Source organism: Nerophis lumbriciformis, linkage group LG03, assembly GCF_033978685.3.
Source record: "Nerophis lumbriciformis linkage group LG03, RoL_Nlum_v2.1, whole genome shotgun sequence".
NCBI lineage: Eukaryota > Metazoa > Chordata > Actinopteri > Syngnathiformes > Syngnathidae > Nerophis > Nerophis lumbriciformis.
In genome coordinates this window covers 6859318-6882337 of record NC_084550.2, presented here as the reverse complement: position 1 = coordinate 6882337, position 23020 = coordinate 6859318, and the positions used below count along the sequence as shown (strand labels likewise).

General features: G+C 39.5%; 1 protein-coding gene across 3 annotated transcripts in view; it reads right to left on the bottom strand.

Moving 5' to 3' along the window:
• Positions 1 to 1906: 1906 nt before the first annotated feature.
• Positions 1907 to 23020, bottom strand: part of suds3 (SDS3 homolog, SIN3A corepressor complex component) — a 62140-nt gene continuing 41026 nt past the window's right edge. For 2 of the 3 annotated variants that reach the window (XM_061932621.2, XM_061932642.1), the window contains 7 exons: positions 18704 to 18860; positions 16634 to 16729; positions 13719 to 13780; positions 13572 to 13641; positions 13403 to 13508; positions 3705 to 3789; positions 1907 to 2198 (listed from right to left, as the gene is read on the bottom strand). In XM_061932621.2, coding sequence (XP_061788605.1) covers positions 2100 to 2198; positions 3705 to 3789; positions 13403 to 13508; positions 13572 to 13641; positions 13719 to 13780; positions 16634 to 16729; positions 18704 to 18860 — 675 coding nt within the window. In that variant the 3' untranslated portion in view covers positions 1907 to 2099. The remainder of the gene's footprint in view (positions 2199 to 3704; positions 3790 to 13402; positions 13509 to 13571; positions 13642 to 13718; positions 13781 to 16633; positions 16730 to 18703; positions 18861 to 23020) is intronic. The other variant, XM_061932628.2, reaches the window with a different exon arrangement.

Here is a 23020-nt window from a genome sequence, read left to right as displayed (position 1 = left end):
TGCAGAGCTGCAGCGTGCTGATAACACACACACACACACACACACACACACTTACACACACACACACGATCCGGCTCAGTTCCCACCAGATAGTGAGACGCAGCTCGCAGCCACGTGCCACGGAGAGAGAGTGTGGAGAATGCTCAATTCTGGGACGCGCAGGAAGGCAGGAAGGCAGCAGGCGAGAGGATGAAAGAGAAATTTTGTGGGTTTTTTTTAAATCGATGCCCCGGAGTGGTTTTTTTTTAATGCACACAAGCAATAACCACTGAAGCGTTCCACAGCCCCACTGAGCTGCTTCTTCTTCTACTATTGTTGCTGTTTTTACAGTGTCCTGTTGTTGTTGTTTCCACACGGCAGCAAGTGTGGATGCACACTAACCCACAGGTGTGCAAAGTGTGGCACCTTTCTTGTCCACAGCTGTGAAACTTATAAGCATCCATCCATCCATTTTCTACCGCTTGTCCCTTGCATATGTCAGCAGACTAAATTAGGAGCCTTTGTTTGTTTACTTACTAATAAAAGACAAGTTGTCTTGTATGTTCACTATTTTATTTAAGGACTTAACTGCAATAAGAAGCATATGTTTAATGTACCCTAAGATGTTTTGTTCAAATAAAGCCAATAATGCAATTTTTTGTGGTCCCATTTATTTAGAAAATTACCGAAAAGTATCAAAATAATTTTAGTACCGGTACCAAAATATTGGTATCGTTACAACACTACATTTTACGGTCCGTACTATCATCAAAAGGTTCCGAGAATCTGGAGAAATCACTGCACGTAAGCGATGATATTACGGACCTTTGATCCCTCAGGCTGTACTGCATTAAAAAGCGACATCAGGCTGTAAAGAATATCACCACATGGGCTCAGGAACACTTCAGAAAACCACTGTGGACTGGACTCTCACAATATTATGTCAGACCCACTCGACATCCATTGCTTTCGGTCTCCCCGAGAGGGGGGGGGGGGGGGGGGGGGGGTTATCCACATATGCGGTCCTCTCCAAGGTTTCTCATAGTCATTCACATCGACGTCCCACTGGGGTGAGTTTTTCCTTGCCCTTATGTGGGCTTTGTACCGAGGATGTCGTTGTGGCTTGTGCAGCCCTTTGAGACACTTGTGATTTAGGGCTATATAAATAAAGATTGATTGATTGATTGACTGTCAGTAACTACAGTTCGTCGCTACATCTGTAAGTGCAAGTTTTAACTCTTACTACGCAAAACCAAAGCCATTTATCAACAACACCCAGAAACGCCGCCGGCTTCGCTGGGCCCGAGCTCATCTAAGATGGACTGATACAAAGGGGAAATGTGTTCTGTGGTCTGACGAGTCCACATTTTAAATTGTTTTTGGAAATTGTGGACGTCGTGTCCTCCGGACCAAAGAGGAAAAGAACCATCCGGATTGTTATCGGCGCAAATTTGAAAAGCCAGCATCTGTGTTGGTATGGGGGTGTATTAGTGCCCAAGACATGGGTAACTTACACATCTGTGAATGCTGAAAGGTACATACAGGTTTCGGAGCAACATATTTTGTCATCCAAGTAATGTTATCATGGACGCCCCTGCTTATTTCAGTAACTACAACAGCGTGGCTTCATAGTAAAATAGTGCAGGTACTAGACTGGCCTGCCTGTAGTCCAGACCTGTCTCTCATTGAAAATGTGTGGCGCATTATGAAGCCTAAAATACCACACATGTTGTAACACAAAAATGTACGTAAAAGTAGGTGTCCACTTTTCAGAGAAAAACCTTCTTCCTCACCGCCTCAAGCTAGATGAGCCTGGTTTCGCTACACGTCTTAAAAAATGATGCGCTATCAGTCTGTCACTTATAGATGTTCTATATTCCCTTAATCATGACTAATGTGTCAAACATTAATGAGGTCCATAAAAGCATGTTGTAACAAAATGGCAACGGAATTCGATTTATTTTGAAGAACAAACTAATAAAAGCAGATGAGACGTGTGTCAGACAAATGTACAGGTGTGTGTGTGTGTGGGGGGGGTATAAATGTACAGTCAGGGGTCGTATACAAATGTCCAGCAAGGGGTCGGGTTTCAATGTACAGTTTGGTGAAGGCTTGGTGTTTCACACCGCTGACCGTCGCCGGATAACAAAGGCTCCCCTTTGCAGCTGCCCCAAGTATATCCTCATCTTTGTGCTGTCGCTGGTCTTCCTCACCCAAATCTCAACAAGAAGCAAAGGAAAGGTGCATGTTAATTCATTTATGATGTAAGCGCATACAAGAAGAAGAACAGGAACAGGAATATAAGAAGAAAAAAAACAAGAACGATAAGGAGAACAGAAAAAACAACAATATGAAGAAGAACAATATGAAGAAGAAAAGGAAGAGAAAAGCACTGGAAGAAAAGCAAGACAACAACAGGAACAAGAAGTTCCAGAACATTAAGAACAAGAAGAAACAGGAACAAGAGCGACAAAAAGAACAGCAAGAACACAAGAAAATCATAAACAAGAATAAGAACAAAAAAAACAAGATGAAGAAGAAAAACAATAGGAACAAGAAGAAAAGAACAAGAAAAAAAAGAAGAACAAGAAAAGAAGAAGAACAAACACAAAAAGAAGAACAGGAAAATAAGTAAAGAAGAATAACAAGAAGAAAGATAAGATTTAAAAAAGATCAATAACAAAAACAACCCTTTTTTTAAATGTATTTTTCTTCTTCTTAAAGTATTATTTTTATTTTTTTCCGGAGAAACCTGAGGGGTGTCTGTTTTTCAGTACCTGTATTATGATTTCCCTATCAAATGAATGAATAAATATTATTAAAAAAATTAAAAATGACAACAACAAAAAAAAAGAACAAGAGAAAGAAAAAAAGAAAACAAAAACAAGAACAAAAATAAAAACAAGAATCATAATAAGAACAAAAAGAAGAACAAGTACAGAAGTAGAATAAGAAGAAAACAAGATCAAGAGGTACAGAACAAGCAAAGAACAGGAAAAAGAAAAACAAGAACAAAAGGAACAAGAAAAGAAGAACAAGAACAAAAGGAACAAGTAAAGAAGAAGAACAAGAACAAAAAGAACAAGTAAAGAAGAAGAAGAACAAGAACAAAAGGAACAAGTAAAGAAGATGAAGAAGAAGAACAAGCACAAAATGAACAAGTAAAGAAGAAGAAGAAGAACAAGCACAAAATGAACAAGTAAAGAAGAAGAAGAAGAACAAGCACAAAAAGGAACAAGTAAAGAACAAGAAGAACAGGCACAAAAGGAACAAGTAGAAGAACAAGCACAAAAGGAACAAGTAGGGAACAAGTAAGGAACAAGAAGAAGAACAACAAAAGGAACAGGTAAAGAACAAGAGGAAGAAAAAGAAAAAGAAGAAAAAGAAAAAGAAAAAGAAGAAAAAGAAAAAGAAAGAGAAGGAGAAGGAGAAGAAGAAGAAGAAAAAGAAAAAAAAGAAGAAAAAGAAAGAGAAGAAGGAGTAGAAAAAGAAGAAAAAGAAAGGAGAAGAAGAAGAAAAAGAAGAAAAAGAAGAAAAAGAAGAAAAAGAAGAAAAAGAAAAAGAAGAAGGAGAAGAAGAAGAAGAAGAAGAAGAAGAAGAAGAAGAAGAAGAAGAAGAAGAAGAAGAAGAAGAAGAAGAAGAAGAAGAAGAAGAAGAAGAAGAAGAAGAAGAAGAAGAAGAAGAAGAAGAAGAAGAAGAAGAAGAAGAAGAAGAAAACGACCCACCTCGTTGGTGCCCACTGAGCTGATGACACAGCTGATCTTGGTGTTGTCTTTGGACTCCAGGTAGATGGCCTGGCTCTTGTGGTACCTGGTGTGCATTGGGGAAGGATTCAGACATAAGACAATCCCAACACAAAGAGAATGACATTGTTCCAAAGCTTATTTCTCCCACAAGTGACAAGACCAAGAGAAAATGGAATGCTACTTTTATGGCATCACAACTGCACTCATCACTTACTTCCTACTCATTTGTGCCACCAACATTAAGCACACGTGTTTTAATTATTGACACCACGCCTATTTAAACGTGATTATTTCTAAATATTATAAATAGTCCAACAAAAATGATGTAATTTTGTGTTTTTTAGACAATCTTAGTAATGACAAAAAAATGTTTACCTATTACTTTGGACACAAACTAAAATTGGTGAATGTATGATGTTTATGGACACTTTATTCATCCTTTCTCCTTTTAATATTTTCTGCTTTATAATTTAATCTGAATGGATTTTATTAATAAAAAAATAAACAACATTTTACTTCCATTTAAAACCAGTCCAACATTTTTTTTTTTTGCTTTGTCATTTATTTGGACATCTTTAAAACCACAAAAAAAATGTTTTTCCTATTATTTATTTTGGATACAAAATACAATTGGTGAGGTACAGTTTTTTATGGACAAAGTGCACTTTATTCATCCTTTCTCTTTTTAAATAGAAGCATTTAAGTCCCATTTATAAACCCAAGCCTCTAAATAGACCAGTTGATCTGCCCTTTCTCTTGTCTGCTCTGTCCCTCTTTTCTGTGTGGAGAGGTTAACAGGTGGCAGCTGATCAGTTTCCACTTCAGGACCCGGGGTGGACCACTCCTCCTCTCCACATTATTCATCTGCGCTGCCTTCTAAGGTTTCTCATTGTCCCCATTGGCTTGACTTAGTTCTTGCCCTGATGTGGGATGAGATGTCGTTATGGTTTGTGTTGCCCTTTGAGGCATTTGTGATTAAGGGCTATATAAATAACGACCCGAAAGGATGGATGATTGATTATGTTTTCTGCTTTATAATTAAATCTGAATGGCTCTCATTAATATATATATATTTTTTTAAATCTTACTTTTTTCTATATAAAACTCGTTAAACATTTTTTTTTAATTTTGTGATTTTTTTAGACATCTTTCCTATCATTTTGGACACAAAATACAAGTGGTGATGTATGATTTTTATGGACATGGTACGCTTTATTCATCCTTCAATTAATATTTTCTGATAAAACTCATTCAACACTTTTCTTTAATTTTGTGATTTTTTTTTAGACATCTTTAAAACCACAAAAAAAAATTTTCCTATCATTTCGGACACAAAACTACAAGTGGTGATGAACGATTTTTATGGACATGGTGCACTTTATTCATCCTTCATTTAATATTTTCTGATAAAACTCGTTCAACATTTTTTTTTAATTTTTTTTTTTTAGACATCTTTAAAACCACAAAAAAATGTTTTCCTATCATTTTGGACACAAAATACAAGTGGTGATGAATGATTTTTATGGACATGGTACGCTTTATTCATCCTTCATTTAATGTTTTCTGATAAAACTCATTCAACACTTTTTTTTAATTTTGTGATTTTTTTTTTTAGACATCTTTAAAACCACAAAAAAATGTTTTCCTATCATTTTGGACACAAAATACAAGTGGTGATGTATGATTTTTATGGACATGGTGCACTTTATTCATCCTTCATTTAATGTTTTCTGATAAAACTCGTTCAACATTTTTTTTTAATTTTGTGATTTTTTTTTTAGACATCTTTAAAACCACAAAAAACTGTTTTCCTATCATTTTGGACACAAAATACAAGTGGTGAGGCACGATTTTTATGGACATGGTACGCTTTATTCATCCTTCATTTAATGTTTTCTGATAAAACTCGTTCAACATTTTTTTTAATTTTGTGATTTTTTTTTAGACATCTTTAAAACCACAAAAAAATGTTTTCCTATCATTTTGGACACAAAATACAAGTGGTGATGTAGGATTTTTATGGACATGGTGCACTTTATTCATCCTTCAATTAATATTTTCTGATAAAACTCATTCAACATTTTTTTTTAATTTTGTGATTTTTTTTTTAGACAACTATAAAACCACAAAAAAATGTTTTCCTATCATTTTGGACACAAAATACAAGTGGTGATGTATGATTTTTATGGACATGGTGCGCTTTATTCATCCTTCAATTAATATTTTCTGATAAAACTCATTCAACACTTTTTTTTAATTTTGTGATTTTTTTTAGACACCTTTAAAACCACAAAAAAAAGTTTTCCTATCATTTTGGACACAAAACTACAAGTGGTGATGAACGATTTTTATGGACATGGTGCACTTTATTCATCCTTCATTTAATGTTTTCTGATAAAACTCGTTCAACATTTTTTTTTAATTTTGTGATTTTTTTTTAGACATCTTTAAAACCACAAAAAACTGTTTTCCTATCATTTTGGACACAAAATACAAGTGGTGATGTATGATTTTTATGGACATGGTGCACTTTATTCATCCTTCAATTAATATTTTCTGATAAAACTCATTCAACACTTTTTTTTAATTTTGTGATTTTTTTAGACATCTTCAAAACCACAAAAACATGTTTTCCTATCATTTTGGACACAAAATACAAGTGGTGATGTATGATTTTTATGGACATGGTGCACTTTATTCATCCTTCATTTAATATTTTCTGATAAAACTCGTTCAACATTTTTTTTTAAATTTTGTGATTTTTTTTTTTAGACATCTTTAAAACCACAAAAAAATGTTTTCCTATCATTTTGGACACAAAATACAAGTGGTGAGGTACGATTTTTATGGACATGGTGCGCTTTATTCATCCTTCATTTAATGTTTTCTGATAAAACTCGTTCAACATTTTTTTTTAATTTTGTGATTTTTTTTAGACATCTTTAAAACCACAAAAAACTGTTTTCCTGTCATTTTGGACAAAAAATACAAGTGGTGATGTATGATTTTTATGGACATGGTGCGCTTTATTCATCCTTCAATTAATATTTTCTGATAAAACTCATCCAACACTTTTCTTTAATTTTGTGATTTTTTTTTAGACATCTTTAAAACCACAAAAACATGTTTTCCTATCATTTTGGACACAAAACTACAAGTGGTGATGAACGATTTTTATGGACATGGTGCACTTTATTCATCCTTCATTTAATATTTTCTGATAAAACTCGTTCAACATTTTTTTAAATTTTGTGATTTTTTTTTTAGACATCTTTAAAACCACAAAAACCTGTTTTCCTATAATTTTGGACACAAAATACAAGTGGTGATGTACGATTTTTATGGACAGGTTGCGCTTTATTCATCCTTCATTTAATATTTTCTGCTTTGTGTGTTTAAGAAAAAAATAAATCTTACAATTTATGATATAAAACTATTCAACCATCTATTTTCTACCGCTTGTCCGTCGTCACAGAGCCAACACAGAATGACAGAAAACATTCACACCCACATCTAGTCCAACAAAAACAACATTTTCACAAGTCTTTATTTAAAACGGGTGTCAGCAACTTAGCGCCGCCTCCATGGAGCTTTTTCAAAAATGTATGAAAATGAAAAGATAAGGTAAAATATAAATTTTTTGTTTCAATATGGTTTCTGTAGGAGGACAAACATGACAAACACAAATCTTCCTAATTTTTAGAAATCCCACTGTTTATATTAAACACGCTTCACTGATAGGACTTTTGTCCTACTAATTTTGCGGTCCTTGAACTAGTTTGTTTACATGTACAACTTTCTCTGACGCTGCCACAGAAAGACGTGTTTTATGCCACTCCTTCTTTGCCTCATTTTGTCCACCAAACGTTTTATGCTGTGCGTGAATGCACAAATGTGAGCTTTGTTGATGGTATTGACTTGCTGGAGTGCTAAACAGGTATATTTGGTCAGTGCATGACTGCAAGCTAATTGATGCTAACATGCAATATGTACATGTATGTACATCATTATGCCTCGTTTGTAGGTGTACTTGAGCTCATTTAATTTCCTTTACTTATGTCCTCTGTGTATTGAATTTACTTTTGCATGTCACATAACACATTATCTGTATGTGATATTGGCTGCATTTCTGATAGTTGTTTGTGTGTCGTTATAGACCACAGCCAACGTTATCCAGCTGGCAAAGATCGTAATAAATCCATTAGCCATTCTAAGTCATTTCCAGGAGTGATCTCACCCTCTGAGAAGCCTTTGTTTTACTAAAGTTGTCCAATGTTGTAAAAATGTGAAGAAGAAATGTTACATTTCAACATTTTGTTCATTGAAGATTTGCGCCAGTCTGCGACATGTAGTCATTTTGATAGTAGGCTATTATAGACACTTACATCATGAGTTGTATTCATTATAACACTTATATGAGACTTTTTTTAAAGCCTATTTGATAGTAGGCTAATATAGACACTTACATCATGGGTTTCCTTCATCATAACGCTTATATAAGAGTTTAATTTTTTTGTGGCTCCAGACAGATTATTTGTTTTGTATTTTTGGTCCAATATGGCTTTTTCAACATTGTGTGTTGTCGACCCCTGATTTAAAAGGACAAAGAATATTCTATAAATGTATTACCGTATTTTCCGCACTATAAGGCGCACCTAAAAACCACAAATTTTCTCAAAAGCTGACAGTGCGCCTTATAACCCGGTGCGCTTTATATATGGATAAATATTAAGATTCATTTTCATAAAGTTTAGGTCTCGCAACTACGGTAAACAGCCGCCATCTTTTTTCCCCGTAGAAGAAGCGCGCGGTGCATGCTGGGATATGTGACGTTTCATTTCCATTTGTGTGTTTATGTAAAGACCCCAAAATGGCTCCTATTAAGTGTGTTGTCTGTCTAATTATAAATAATGCAGACGAGGCGTGTTAACTGAGTTCTCAACGTTTACTCACAGCGTGCTAACTGCCAGCATACAACGCTTCTCAGGGCTACCGCGCATGCTCGTAACTATCGTTGCATGCTGGGTAGTGTAGTTGTTATATTTGCTAGCTCATAACAGCACATTGAGAGACACGCTTACGCGCTTAATTCAATACTCGCCGTCATTCCGGGTGGATTGACAAAAGACCTCCAGCCGCTAGATATTGGTGTCAACAGGGCATTCGAAGCTAGACTGCTAACTGCGTGGGAACAATGGATGACAGAAGGCGAACACACCTTCACTAAGACGAGGAGGCAGCGCCAGACGACGCCAACATCTGCCAGTGGATCGTAAATTTGCCCAACTTTTCACTTCGGACACCGAAGACGAAGGATTTACGAATGAAGAATAACTTCAGAAAGTGAGCGCTATGTTTATTTTGTGTGTTGTGACATTAACGTTCGAGCAACATTATGTTGCTATTGCTCTGCACTATTTTGAATTTTACTATGTTTGTGATTGCACATTTGCGTACATTTTGGGAGTGAACAGAGTTGTTAGAACGCTGGTTTTTAATATATTATTAAAGTTTGACTGACCTATCTGACTGTTTTTTTGACATTCCCTTTAGTGCAGCGTAGGCGCGGCTTATAGTCCGGGGCGGCTTATTGGTGGACAAAGTTATGAAATATGCCATTCATTGAAGGTGCGGCTAATAATCCGGTGCGCCTTATAGTGCGGAAAATACGGTAATGTGTACTTTTTTATGGTCACAGTGCACTTTATTCATCCTTCCTCCTTTTATCATTTTCTGCTTTATGATTTAATCGGAATTGCTTTCATTATTTAGAAAATATATATATATTTTAATGATATAAAACCAGTCCAACAAAAACAACATTTTCTTGTGTCCTTAAAAAGACAAAGAATAGTAGAGATGTCCGATAATGGCTTTTTTGCCGATATACGATATTCCGATATTGTCCAACTCTTAATTACCGATTCCGATATCAACCGATACCGATATATACAGTCGTGGAATTAACACATTATTATGCCTAAATTTGTTGTGATGCCCCGCTGGATGCATTAAACAATGTAACAAGGTTTTCCAAAGTAAATCAACTCAAGTTATGGAAAAAAAATGCCAACATGGCACTGCCATATTTATTATTGAAGTCACAAAGTGCATTATTTTTTTTTAACATGCCTCAAAACAGCAGCTTGTAATTTGGGACATGCTCTCCCTGAGAGAGCATGAGGAGGTTGAGGTGGGCGGGGTTGGGAGCGGGGTTGAGGTGGGGGTAGCGGACGGTGTATAATGTAGCGTGCCGGAAGAGTTGGTGCTGCAAGGGGTTCTGGGTATTTGTTCTGTTGTGTTTATGTTGTGTTACGGTGCGGATGTTCTCCCGAAATGATAAATAAATAAATGATAAATGGGTTATACTTGTATAGCGCTTTTCTACCTTCAAGGCACTCAAAGCGCTTTGACAGTATTTCCACATTCACCCATTCATGCGGGAGCTGCCATGCAAGGCGCTAACCAGCAGCCATCAGGAGCAAGGGGTGAAATGTCTTGCCCAAGGACACAACAGAAGTGACTAGGATGGTAGAAGGTGGGGATTGAACCCCAGTAACCAGCAACCCTCCGATTGCTGGCACGGCCACTCTACCAACTTCGCCACGCCGTCCCCGAAATGTGTTTGTCATTCTTGTTTGGTGTGGGTTCACAGTGTGGCGTATATTTGCAACAGTGTTAAAGTTGTTTATACAGCCACCCTCAGTGTGACCTGTATGGCTGTTGACCAAGTATGCGTTGCATTCACTTGTGTGTGTGGAAAGCCGTAGATATTATGTGATTGGGCCGGCACGCAAAGGCAGTGCCTTTAAAGGGGAACATTATCACCAGACCTATGTAAGCGTCAATATATACCTTGATGTTGCAGAAAAAGACCATATATTTTTTTAACCGATTTCCGAACTCTAAATGGGTGAATTTTGGCCAATTAAACGCCTTTCTATTATTCGCTCTCGGAGCGATGACGTCACAACGTGGCGTCACATCGGGAAGCAATCCGCCATTTTCTCACTTTCGTCGGTGTGTTGTCGGAGGGTGTAACAACACGAACAGGGACGGATTCAAGTTGCACCAGTGGCCCAAAGATGCGAAAATGGCAAGAAATTGGACGAAATTTGTTCAAAATACGAGGGTGTGGGGAAAGCAGACGAAAATGGTCAGTCGTTTGTTCCGCACACTTTACCAACGAAAGCTATGCTACGACAGAGATGGCAAGAATGTGTGGATATCCTGCGACACTCAAAGCAGATGCATTTCCAACGATAAAGTCAAAGAAATCTGCCGCCAGACCCCCGTTGAATCTGCCGGAGTGTGTGAGCAATTCAGGGACAAAGGGCCTCGGTAGCACGGCAAGCAATGGCGGCAGTTTGTTCCCGCAGACGAGCGAGCTAAACCCCCTGGATGTCTTGGCTCACACCGTCCCTTATGCCACCGAAGATGACCAAGAGAAGAATATTGACCCTAGCTTCCCTGGCCTGCTGACATCAACTCCAAAACTGGACAGATCAGCTTTCAGGAAAAGAGAGCAGATGAGGGTTTGTCTACAGAATATATTAATTGATGAAATCTTTATTCATTACTCGCGGTTTTACGTAAATTATTATACATAAACTGTGTTTACCAATAATTTAGCTTAAAAACATTTATTTTTTTATTCGGGTAGTCTTGTGTAATGCAGTATTTTGTGTCTATTTAGGTATGGTTAACCTGAGTGCTGAAATTGTGGAAAAATATATGTTCTTAGCGCGCCTGAAATGGGCTGTCTGCACTCTCAAAGTGCATGTTGTTGCCAAATGTATTTCATATGCTGTAAACCTAGTTCATAGTTGTTAGTAATTATCTTATCAGACAGTGTTAAGCCGCTGAAATCCGAGTCTGAATCCGAGCTAATGTCGCTATACCTTGCTGTTTGTTTGTATTGGCTTCACTATGTGACGTCACAGGAAAATGGACGGGTGTATATAACGATGGTTAAAATCAAGCACTTTGAAGCTTTTTTAGGGATATTGCGTGATGGGTAAAATTTTGAAAAAAACTTCGAAAAATACAATAAGCCACTGGGAACTGATTTTTAATGGTTTCAACCCTTCTGAATTGTGATAATGTTCCCCTTTAAAGGTGTATTGACGCTCCGTACAGCGGCTTTTTAAAGTCATAAATTTTACTTTTTCAAACCGATACCAAAAATTTCCGATATCACATTTAAATATATATATACATAAAGCATTTATCATCTCTAAAGAATATGTATACTCTATTATTTGCTCTCGGACCCCGTATCTCAGCGACTGTGTCACAAACCTGGGGGTAAAGTTTGACTCAGATTTTAAATTCGAAAAACAAATCAGCAGCGTCGTTCAAAAAAGCTTTTATCAATTAAGCCAAATAGCGAAAGTGAAACCGCTTCTATCAAGTCATGATCTTGAGAAATTAATCCACGCCTTTATCTCGACTCGTCTTGATTACTGTAATGCCCTGTATGTTGGCATTAGCCAGGCCTCCCTCGCCCGCCTGCAGCTCGTGCAGAACTCTGCTGCTCGTCTGCTAACACAGACCCGCAGACGTGAGCACATCACCCCTATTTTAGCGTCCCTTCACTGGCTCCCTGTGCGTTACCGAATACATTTTAAACTCCTTTTATTTGTTTTTAAATGTCTAAACAACCTCGCGCCAACCTATCTCTCCGACCTCCTTCAGCCTTACTGCCCCACCCGATCCTTAAGATCAGCCGATCAGCTGCTGTTGACGGTCCCTGACACAAGGCTGAAGCTTAGAGGTGACAGAGCTTTCGCCGTTGCTGCTCCCAAGCTCTGGAACGACCTACCCCTGAGTGTTAGACAAGCCTCCTCTCTTCCTGTTTTTAAATCTCTCTTAAAAACATACTTTTATTCCATGGCTTTTAACACTGAGTGATATCCATCCTGCAATGGCGCCCCATAGTACACCTGCTGTGAACCTGTTTTTATTTATTCTATTTTAATTATTTATTTTTTTATCGTGTTCTGTTTGTGTTGTGTTGTGTTTGCTCGGTACTCGTTTTATCTTTTAACCTGTTCATTGTACAGCACTTTGGCTACCCCTGTGGTAAATTTTAAATGTGCTTTATAAATAAAGTTGATTTGATTTGATTTGATTTGATAATGGACATAGTGTGCTTCATGTTTGCTTCCACTTAATATTTTCTGATTTAGTTTGAATATTACAACATTTTATTTACGCCTTGTTTTTTCCCTCCCCTTCTTTCACCTCCAAACCCCTCTGGCGTTTCCTCGTCGGCGACGGCGTTCCCTGACACTATGGTGGTAGAACGTACGCTTCGTTTAAAGACGGCGGGCTTAAATGGGGTCAAAGAGAGTGTTCTTCCCTTGTTTTCGCCTCAAACTGTCAAAACGCTGACAGCGCTCGGAGGGAGGCGAGCGACGCCTTTGATCGTGTGCGAGGATAACGACACCTCCTTCAACAATAACAACAGGAGATGAAAGCGCGGTCGTCTCGTCTCTTTTCTGCCCGTCGCCGCGGAGACAAGACCTTTCCTGTGATTGCGGGTAATTAAATGTACTAGAGGCAGCTGGGAGGCTGCAGAGGATGCCTTAAAGCATCTATGGTGAAATGTGGCCATCTAGTGGTGAAAACCGCACCTGCGTCAGCATGGAGTGGCAAGGAGAGACGAGACGTACCATCTTTTGTCGTAGTACAGGCGGCCCTCCTCGATGCGGGCCTCAAAGCGCTGGGACGGGTACTCCATGGGCGCGGAGGGGATGTGCTCCGGCGACGAAGGGGATACTAGAAGCGGGTAAACAAAACCAATATGTTTATAGGGTCCGTCGCTTGTCCGTGAAGTAGTACCTGAAGAAGTTTGAGCAATCAATGACGTTGGCGTGAGCGCCGACACACCTGGTCGCTTTGGTGACTTGAGCTGCAACGAGAAAGTCAGCGAAATGAACACACACGGCAGACAGGCCAGGGATATTACACAGCATCTTTAAAACGTACCTTATTTAACGTTCTTAGGTCTTCCATGATCTGATCGTCCGTGAGAAGGTAGTTTAACTGCGGTGCGAGGAATTAAGGAGGGAGCTGGGAGGAAATGAGCAGCGATGACGGCGATAAAACACGTCAGCGCCACACTGCAAAAACTGAAATCTAAGATGAAATATCTCAAATAAGGGTGATATTTGCTTATTTTCTGTCTGATAAGATAATTCTTCTCACTAAGCAGATTTTATGTTAGATTGTTGTACTTGTTTTAAGGGTTTTGGTCCTAAATGATCTCAGTAAGATATTACAGCTTGTTGCTGAGATTTGATGACCTATATTGAGTAAAACATGCTTGAAACTAGAATATCAACTGTTGCAAAGCTGTGTCATCAACACTCACAAGTATAAAACTACTTTTTTAAAGTAATCATTTCTTACTTTACTCCCTGTGCGTTATTGAATCAATTTTAAACTCCTTTTATTTGTTTTTAAATGTCTAAACCTCGCGCCAACCTATCTCTCCGACCTCCTTCAGCCTTACTGCCCCACCCGATCCTTAAGATCAGCCGATCAGCTGCTGTTGACGGTCCCTGACACAAGGCCGAAGCTTAGAGGTGACAGAGCTTTCGCCGCTGCTGCTTCCAAGCTCTGGAACGACCTACCTCTGAGTATTAGACAAGCCTCCTCTCTTCCTGTTTTTAAATCTCTCTTAAAAACATACTTTTATTCCATGGCTTTTAACACGGAGTGATATCCACCCTGCAATAGCGCCCCATAATACACCTGCTGTGAACCTGTTTTTATGTTTTTATTTATTTATTTTTTATCGTGTTTTGTTTGTGTTGTGTTGTGTTTGCTTGGTACTCGTATTATCTTTTAACCTGCCCATTGTACAGCACTTTGGCTACCCCTGTGGTAAATTTTAAATGTGCTTTATAAATAAAGTTGATTTGATTTGATTTGATACTTCAAGCATGAAAAAACAAATCATGATGCCGAGCGCATATCATTATGTCAAGATAATGGCACTAGCATCTACTTACCAGTTGGTTATTTATGCCTCATATAACGTACACTTATTCAGCCTGTTGTTCACTATTCTTTATTTATTTATTTTAAATTGCCTTTCAAATGTCTATTCTTGCTGTTGGATTTTATCAAATAAATTTCCCCTAAAAATGCGACTTATACTCCAGTGCGACTTATGTTTTTTTCCTTCTTTATTATGCATTTTCGGCCGGTGCGACTTATACTCCGAAAAATACGGCATATCAGTATGTCAAATTTAATTATGGAATGGATTAACCAAAGACATCAAACAAAGCACCAATATGATTCAGTTTAAGAGACTATTCAAACTACAAGTGTTCACAAAGTACACAGAACAAGATGAACATCTTGAACCTTTTTTTTTTTTTTTTGAGGCAAAGATTATTTATGTATTTAATATTTGTATGCTTACTAGAGATGCGCGGTTTGCGGACACAACCACGGAGTCCGCAGATTATCCGCGGGTCGGGCGGTTGAAATAAAAAAAAAATTAGATTTTATCCGCGGGTCGGGTCGGGCGGTTGAAATTAAAAAAAATTAGATTTTAAATAGATTCAGGCGGGTGGCAGTTAAACCAATTCGGAAATATATATACATAGTTAAATGTTGTTACCCACATACGAAAAACGAGCAGGCACCTGCAGCATATGCCACAACAGAAGAAGAAAAAAAAAAGAGATGGCAACGCCGGCAGCAAACGTGGTACGCGACAAACTAAAAAGGGAATACTATAAAGACCAGGGGAAAAAAAGGCCAGAAAAGTTCAGCGTGGACTCGTTTTTATGAGGTTGTAAATCAGGATGATAGTAATGCTGGCTACGTGATTTGCAAGAGCTGCGACGCTGTTTATGTCTACGACAGTCACAAAACCGGGACATCTAACATGGTGCATCACATTTGTGCAAAACCCCGAACCTCCACAAACACCCTGAGCATGAGCAGTTTCGTCCGCCGTGATCCCAGAAGAGTGCCACAGGATGTTAAAACAAGGCTTACAGATGCATGTGTGAACGCAGCTGCCTGCAGCAGTTTGAGTGGCGCGAGCGCGCTTGGAGGTGCGCTCAGCGCGGCTCCCAGATGATTGCGCACTGGTGTGCGTCTGGGCCGTGACAACGTGGCACGCATTGAATGTCTCTGCTGCATTGGATCAGTCTCCTTTCTTTAACAGGCAAAAGCTTTATAACCTCACTAATGCCTTGCATCGTCTATATTAGATATATAACAACGGGCGGGTGCGGGCGGGTGCGGTTTTGATTAAATGTTAGTTCGGGTGGATGCGGATGGTTGACGACTTTTGTGATGCGGTTGCGGATGAAATAATTGCCTATCCGCGCATCTCTAATGCTTACTATGGTATATTATTTATTTGTTCACTGTTCTGTTACAGAGAACAAGGAAATTGGATAAAATTGCTATGGTATGAAAAGGGGTAGGATTAAATAAGCTCTGCTTCTTCCTACTCTTTTTCGGACGTGCTGTAATGAAACAACTGGAATTGTGTGATGCATTACATTGTGTCGTAGGCATTTTCCAAATAAACTGAAACTGAACTGAAAAAGCGAAATAAAAGATGCCGACTACTCGAATGCAATACAGGAGTTCCTTTTGAAAAAAAAAAAAATCACATGGCATGAGGTTGCCTACAGCCACAGCAATGTTTTTATAGTCTTTGCTAATTAAGACTGACGATTTTTTGCAAGTGTAGGAGACGTGGCGGTTCATTGAATAAAAGTGCTCATTTGCAATATGTATTATTAACCAAGTTGCCCAAATTGATGCATTGACGCTAGTATAGACCTGGCACTTTCTGCAGTTGAGTACGACAACGCACCGCGTCACAACGGTATAGGAGTACATGTGAAAGTGCATGTAAGGGATATCAGGTGCAGGCTTTCTCCGTTTGTCAGGAATGGGCACCGGGTCGTTGGGTCGCCTCCTCAGCTTCCGGGTCATGATGGGTTTCACCTCCATGGAATCTGAACCAAAATAGACATTCTTAAAACAACTCATAGTCCCCCAAAAAGTCAATACAGTCCAACTTTGGTTTTTGCACTCCCCATTTGACCATGAAAATTATTCGCCAACAGTTGTCCCCTTTTACATATTCTTTCTCGGTTATCGTACAGCCAAACATTATGCGTAACCAACAAGTCGTATTAGTGATGGGCGATACGGCCTAAAATCCATATCGTGATATATATTGTAGGGATGTCCCGATCCGATATTTGGATCGGATCGGCCGCCAATATTTGCAAAAAAATGCGTATCGGCAAGGCATGGGAAAATGCCGATCCAGATCCAGTTAAAAAAATAAACTCTGCTCCGTGTTTTCCAAAGCACCTATTTAAATAATACATTCCACTTTTCTGCTGCTCCCTATAATTTCCGTTCCGCATTTTCCAGCACACCTTCAACACATCCACAATTCTCACGCAGTTGCTTTTAGCTGCTGGCATTACACGACAGGCTCTTCTCACTCTTTTCTGTCTCCCTCTCACAGACAGCAAGCGCACCTTCTTACACACGTCACATACTGTCACGTCATACGTCGTATACGTCCTCCCCGAGCAGAGAGGCAGCAGCATGGCTAACGTTAGCTGTGATGCTAGCGCAGCCGTGTGACCAACGTTCTCTCTAAGGTGCGCGCTTGTGCAATTGCGCACTGTTTAAGCGTCCTCTGCGCATAGCAATTATATGCCATGCACAAAATCAAATAAAAAAATAAGCGCATAACAATTTTCGACACACGGACACGACAGAGAAAACAGTTTTCGTCATCATTGTTCAAATATTGTGACGTCTGTCGAGACGCTTATCTCCATTCGGGGCCACACACCCACACCATCAAAATGCCGAGGCAAAAATTTCCACATCAACACCGTATGAAAAAATTAGTGATTTTTTTAGTTGTGATTTCCTTCTCTGCATGAAAGTTTAAAAGTAGCATATATTAATGCAGTATGAAGAAGAATGTTTTAATGTAGACATGCAAGCCTTGAAAGAACATTTTGAAAATCAAGACTACATTTCCTGCAAATGGGTGCATTTCTACCCTATATTTTAACTTTAGATTTATTCTCATATCAAACTCTTTTGGCTGTCTTTTTGACACTTACATCAGGCGCCCCCCTCCACACCCTGGATTATAAATAATGTAAATAATTCAATGTGATTATCTTGTGTGATGACTGTATTATGATGATAGTATATATCTGATAGTATATATCTGTATCATGAATCAATTTAAGTGGACCCCGACTTAAACAAGTTGAAAAACTTATTGGGGTGTTACCATTTAGTGGTCAATTGTACGGAATATGTACTTCACTGTGCAACCTACTAATAAAAGTCTCAATCAATCAATCAAAACACATAGAATCATCATACTGCTGTGATTATATGCATCAAGTGTTCATTCAAGGCTAAGGCAAAATATCCAGATATATATCGTGTATCGCAATATGGCCTTAAAATATCGCAATATTAAAAAAAGGCCATATCGCCCAGCCCTAGTTCAATGATGCCATTTCTGTTTGTCATGTATAATTTTGTCTATTTTGTGTTTATCCTTGAATAAACAGGTCAGTTTCTTGTTACCAACCATTGTGTATTATTCAAACTCCCCTAATTCAGCTGGCTAGTTGTTATCAAGAGTACTAAAACCCTTTTCAACATGATTCTGACAACTAAGTAGGCTAAATAACTTTAAACTTTAATACATGCTCGGATAGGCCAGTATCGGTATCGGATCGGAAGTGCAAAAACAATATCGGTATCGGATCGGAAGTGCAAAAACCTGGATCGGGACATCCCTAATATATTGCACCCTGCGATAACAACATATATCACATTATTTGGTATACAAATGACAATAGAACTTTTTGGAGCATACAACAAACAAAAATCAAAGTTTGCTTGTACAAAAGATATTTCCAGTGGTGTCATTTTACCGCCTGTTAGCTCCATGGTTAGCTTTTCATTCTCGATCATCTTTTTCTTCTCCTCCAGCTCGGCGATGAGGTTTTCCTTCAGTTCCACCTTCTTGTCGTCAAACTCCTTCACCGCCGCCTTCTTCTCCTTGTTGTAGTTTCTCTCCACCTGATCCGTCTGCACAAGACACAGGACTAAGGCCATGTCTACACTTAATCGTTTAACCCCTTAAACAAATAATTATTAAGTCCAAGGACCATTTCAGCCACACTAACCCAGCGTTTAAGGTCCCCCTCCTCGGACAAATGTTTACACGGGTAAGTGCGCTGTGTATTTCTTGAATCTCTGGCACTTAGCTTTGTATGGACTCATTGATTGTTTACAAACTGAGTTTGGTGAGGAAGTGACACCAGAAAGAGCGCGCCCCACACAGGAAGTGACGTCAGAAAAAACCGCTTCACAGCCAGCTTCATAATAAAGCTAACCACTGGAAATATGGAGGCGACTCATCTAGACATGCCCGTGTTTCTCCTTCTTCTACATGTACAGACGCTTGTGGAAAGCACACTTGAATACCTTAAGAGAAAGCGATTGCAGCTATTTGGGATACAACACTTGTCAGACGGCAAGAGAACATTCGAATGTGGAAGTCAGCTGTGATTCTACTTACCGGAAAACTTTGTCCATTTGTCGAAGGAGAGTCCACGAGAATGCAAGCTCCCGTGGATGTGATAAAAAAAAAGGTAGCGTGTGCTTTGTATTACCTGGCCGTAGAGGGAAGACTACGGAAAACAGCGAATGCTTTTGGACTGGCAAAGCAGACTGTACCGTATTTTTCGGACTATAAGTCGCAGTTTTTTTTCATAGTTTGGCCGGGGGTGCGACTTATACTCAGGAACGACTTATGTGTGAAATTATGAACACATCAGCGTAAAATATCAAATAATATTATTTAGCTCATTCACGTAAGAGACTAGACCAGGGGTCGGCAACCCGCGGCTCCGGAGCCGCAAGCGGCTCTTTGATCACTCTGATGCGGCTTAGCAGCTTACTTGCTGAACCCCCCAATTTTCCCGTGAGACTTCCAGATTTCAGTGCCTCTCGCAGAAAACTCCCGGGATTAATATTCACCGATTTTCACCCTTTCAGCTATAATAAGGGCGTGCCATGATGGTACAACATTTGACGCCCTCTACAATCTGTATTAACAACGTGCCGGCCCAACACTTGATATACGTTATACATTTTCTGCTTGCACACGTACGTGACAGCAAGGCATACTTGGTCAACAGCCACACAGGTTACACTGACGGTGACCATATAAAACAACTTTAACACTCTTACTAATAATGCGCCACACTTTGAACCAAAACCAAACAAGAATGACAAACACATTTCGGGAAAACATCTGCACCTTAACACAACATAAACACAACAGCACAAACACCCAGAATCCCATGCAGCCCTGACTCTTCCGCTTACATTAACCCCTGCTACCACCAAATCCCGCCCCCACCCCAAGCCTGCTCCCTCACACATCAACCCCCCCCCCCCTCTCTGTGCGTCGGTTGAGGTGGGCGGGGTTTGGGGTGTATAATGTAGCCGGAAGAGTTAGGGCTGCATGGGATTCTGGGTATTTGTCCTGTTGTGTTTATGTTGTGTTACGGTGCAGATGTTCTCCCGAAATGTGTTTGTCATTCTTGTTTGGTGTGGGTTCACAGTGTGGCGCATTATTAGTAAGAGTGTTAAAGTTTTTTTTATACCGCGACCGTCAGTGTAACCTGTGTGGTTGTTGAGCAAGTATGCCTTGCTGTCACCTACGTGAGCAAGCGAAAGCCCCATTCAACATGTGGCTGATCAGGCACGTTGGTTGTAGTGGGCGCTATATGCTGTACCATCACGGCACGCATGACGCTGACAACCGCTTTTCATTTAAAACCCGCGTGCCGCACCAGCTTAAAAATTCCATAAAAAGGTGTGGGCATCGTGTCTGAGACCCCTGGTTAATACATAGCACAAAGCAAAAAAAAACAACTTTGTATGCAGTGTTATTTCATTTAAAATTTCAAAAAGGCTCCCATTGTTTTCTATAATTTGTGAAACTGGTCAAAATGGCTCTTTGACTGGTAAAGGTTGCCGACCCCTGGACTAGACGTATAAGATTTCATGGGATTTAGCGATTAGGAGTGACAGATTGTTTGGTAAACGTATAGCATGTTCTATATGTTATAGTTATTTGAATGACTCTTACCATAATATGTTACGTTAACATACCAGTTGGTTATTTATGCCTCATATAACGTACACTTATTCAGCCTGTTGTTCACTATTCTTTACCGTATTTTCCGCACTATAAGGCGCACCTAAAAACCACAAATTTTCTCAAAAGCTAACAGTGCGCCTTATAACCCGGTGCGCTTTATTACGATTCATTTTCATAAAGTTTCGATCTCGCAACTTCGGTAAACAGCCGCCATCTTTTTTCCCGGTAGAACAGGAAGCGCTTCTTCTTCTACGCAAGCAACCGCCAAGGTAAGCACCCGCCCCCATAGAACAGGAAGCGCTTCTTCTTCTACTGTAAGCTACCGCCCGCCCCCGGAAGAAGAAGAAAAAACGCGCGGATATCACCGTACGTTTCATTTCCTGTTTACATCTGTAAAGACCACAAAATGGCTCCTACTAAACGAAAAGGATCCGGTTCATAAAAAGACGCAATCTCTCCATCCGCACACGGATTACTACCGTATTTCACAGCAACTGATATTCCTGTGAAACGCACTGTGGAACGGGAGCACGTACGGTGAATATTCGCACCACAGGGAATGAGAAGTCATCCTTCACTGTGGTTCTAGCTTGCCATGCTAACTTCCACCCATGGTGATATTCAAAAGGAAGACCTTGCCAAAAGAGACCTTTCCAGCCGGCGTCATCATAAAAGCTAACTCGAAGGGATGGATGGATGAAGAAAAGATGAGCGAGTGGTTAAGGGAAGTTTACGCGAAGAGGCCGGGTGGCTTTTTTCACACAGCTCCGAAGGCGAACACACCTTCACTAAGACGGGCAGACAGCGCCGGACGACATACGCCAACATTTGCCAGTGGATCGTAAATGCCTGGGCAGATATTTCGGTCACAACTGTGGTCCGAGCTTTCCGGAAGGCAGGATTCACAGAACAACAGCGACACTGACTCCCGATGACTTCGACGAGACGGAACCGGCCATTTTGGATACCACGCTTGCGCAACTTTTCAATTCGGACACCGAAGACGAAGAATTCGAAGGATTTACGAATGAAGAATAACTTCAGAAGGTGAGCGCTATGTTTATTTTGTGTGTTGTGACATTAACGTTCGAGCAACATTATGTTACTATTGCTCTACACCATTTTGAATTTTACTATGTTTGTGATTGCACATTTGCGTACATTTTGGGACAGAGATGTTAGAACGCTGGTTTTCAATATATTATTAAAGTTTGACTGAACTATCTGACTGTTTTTTTGACATTCACTTTAGCGCAGCGTTTTTTTGACATTCCCTTTAGCGCAGCGTAGGCGCGGCTTATAGTCCGGGGCGGCTTATTGGTGGACAAAATTATGAAATATGTAATTCATAGAAGGTGCGGCTAATAATCCGGTGCGCCTTATAGTGCGGAAAATACGGTATTTATTTTAAATTGCCTTTCACATGTCTATTCTTGCTGTTGGCTTTTATCAAATACATTTCCCCAAAAAGTGCGATTTGTACTTCAGTGCGACTTATATGTGTTTTTTTCCTTCTTTATTACGCTTTTTCGGCCGGTGTGACTTATACTCCGGAGCGACTTATACTCCGAAAAATACGGTATCAGTTATTGTCCGCCATGTATGTCGCCGACTCAACGTCTAGGTCCAAGTCCCCAAAAAGGAATGGACAATAAAGGTGAAGGCAAAAGAGTGAGGAGTGTCCTGACCAGATATCTAGATCCCTACCTAGATTGATTGATGTAAAATGTTCTTTATCACATTGTTTATGTGTCTAATAAAGATTTGATTAGTTTATGATGGCTCAGGTGTGATTCACTACAATAGGGCCCCACAGCACACTGGATTCCAGTTCATTGAAATACCACAACACTGGATATTGTTCAGATATGTTAAATTTAAAGGGGAACATTATCACAATTTCAGAAGGGTTAAAACCATTAAAAATCAGTTCTCAGTGGCTTATTATATTTTTCGAAGTTTTTTTCAAAATTTTACCCTTCACGCAATATCCCTAAAAAAAGCTTCAAAGTGCCTGATTTTAACCATCGTTATAAACACCCGTCCATTTTCCTGTGACGTCACATAGTGAAGC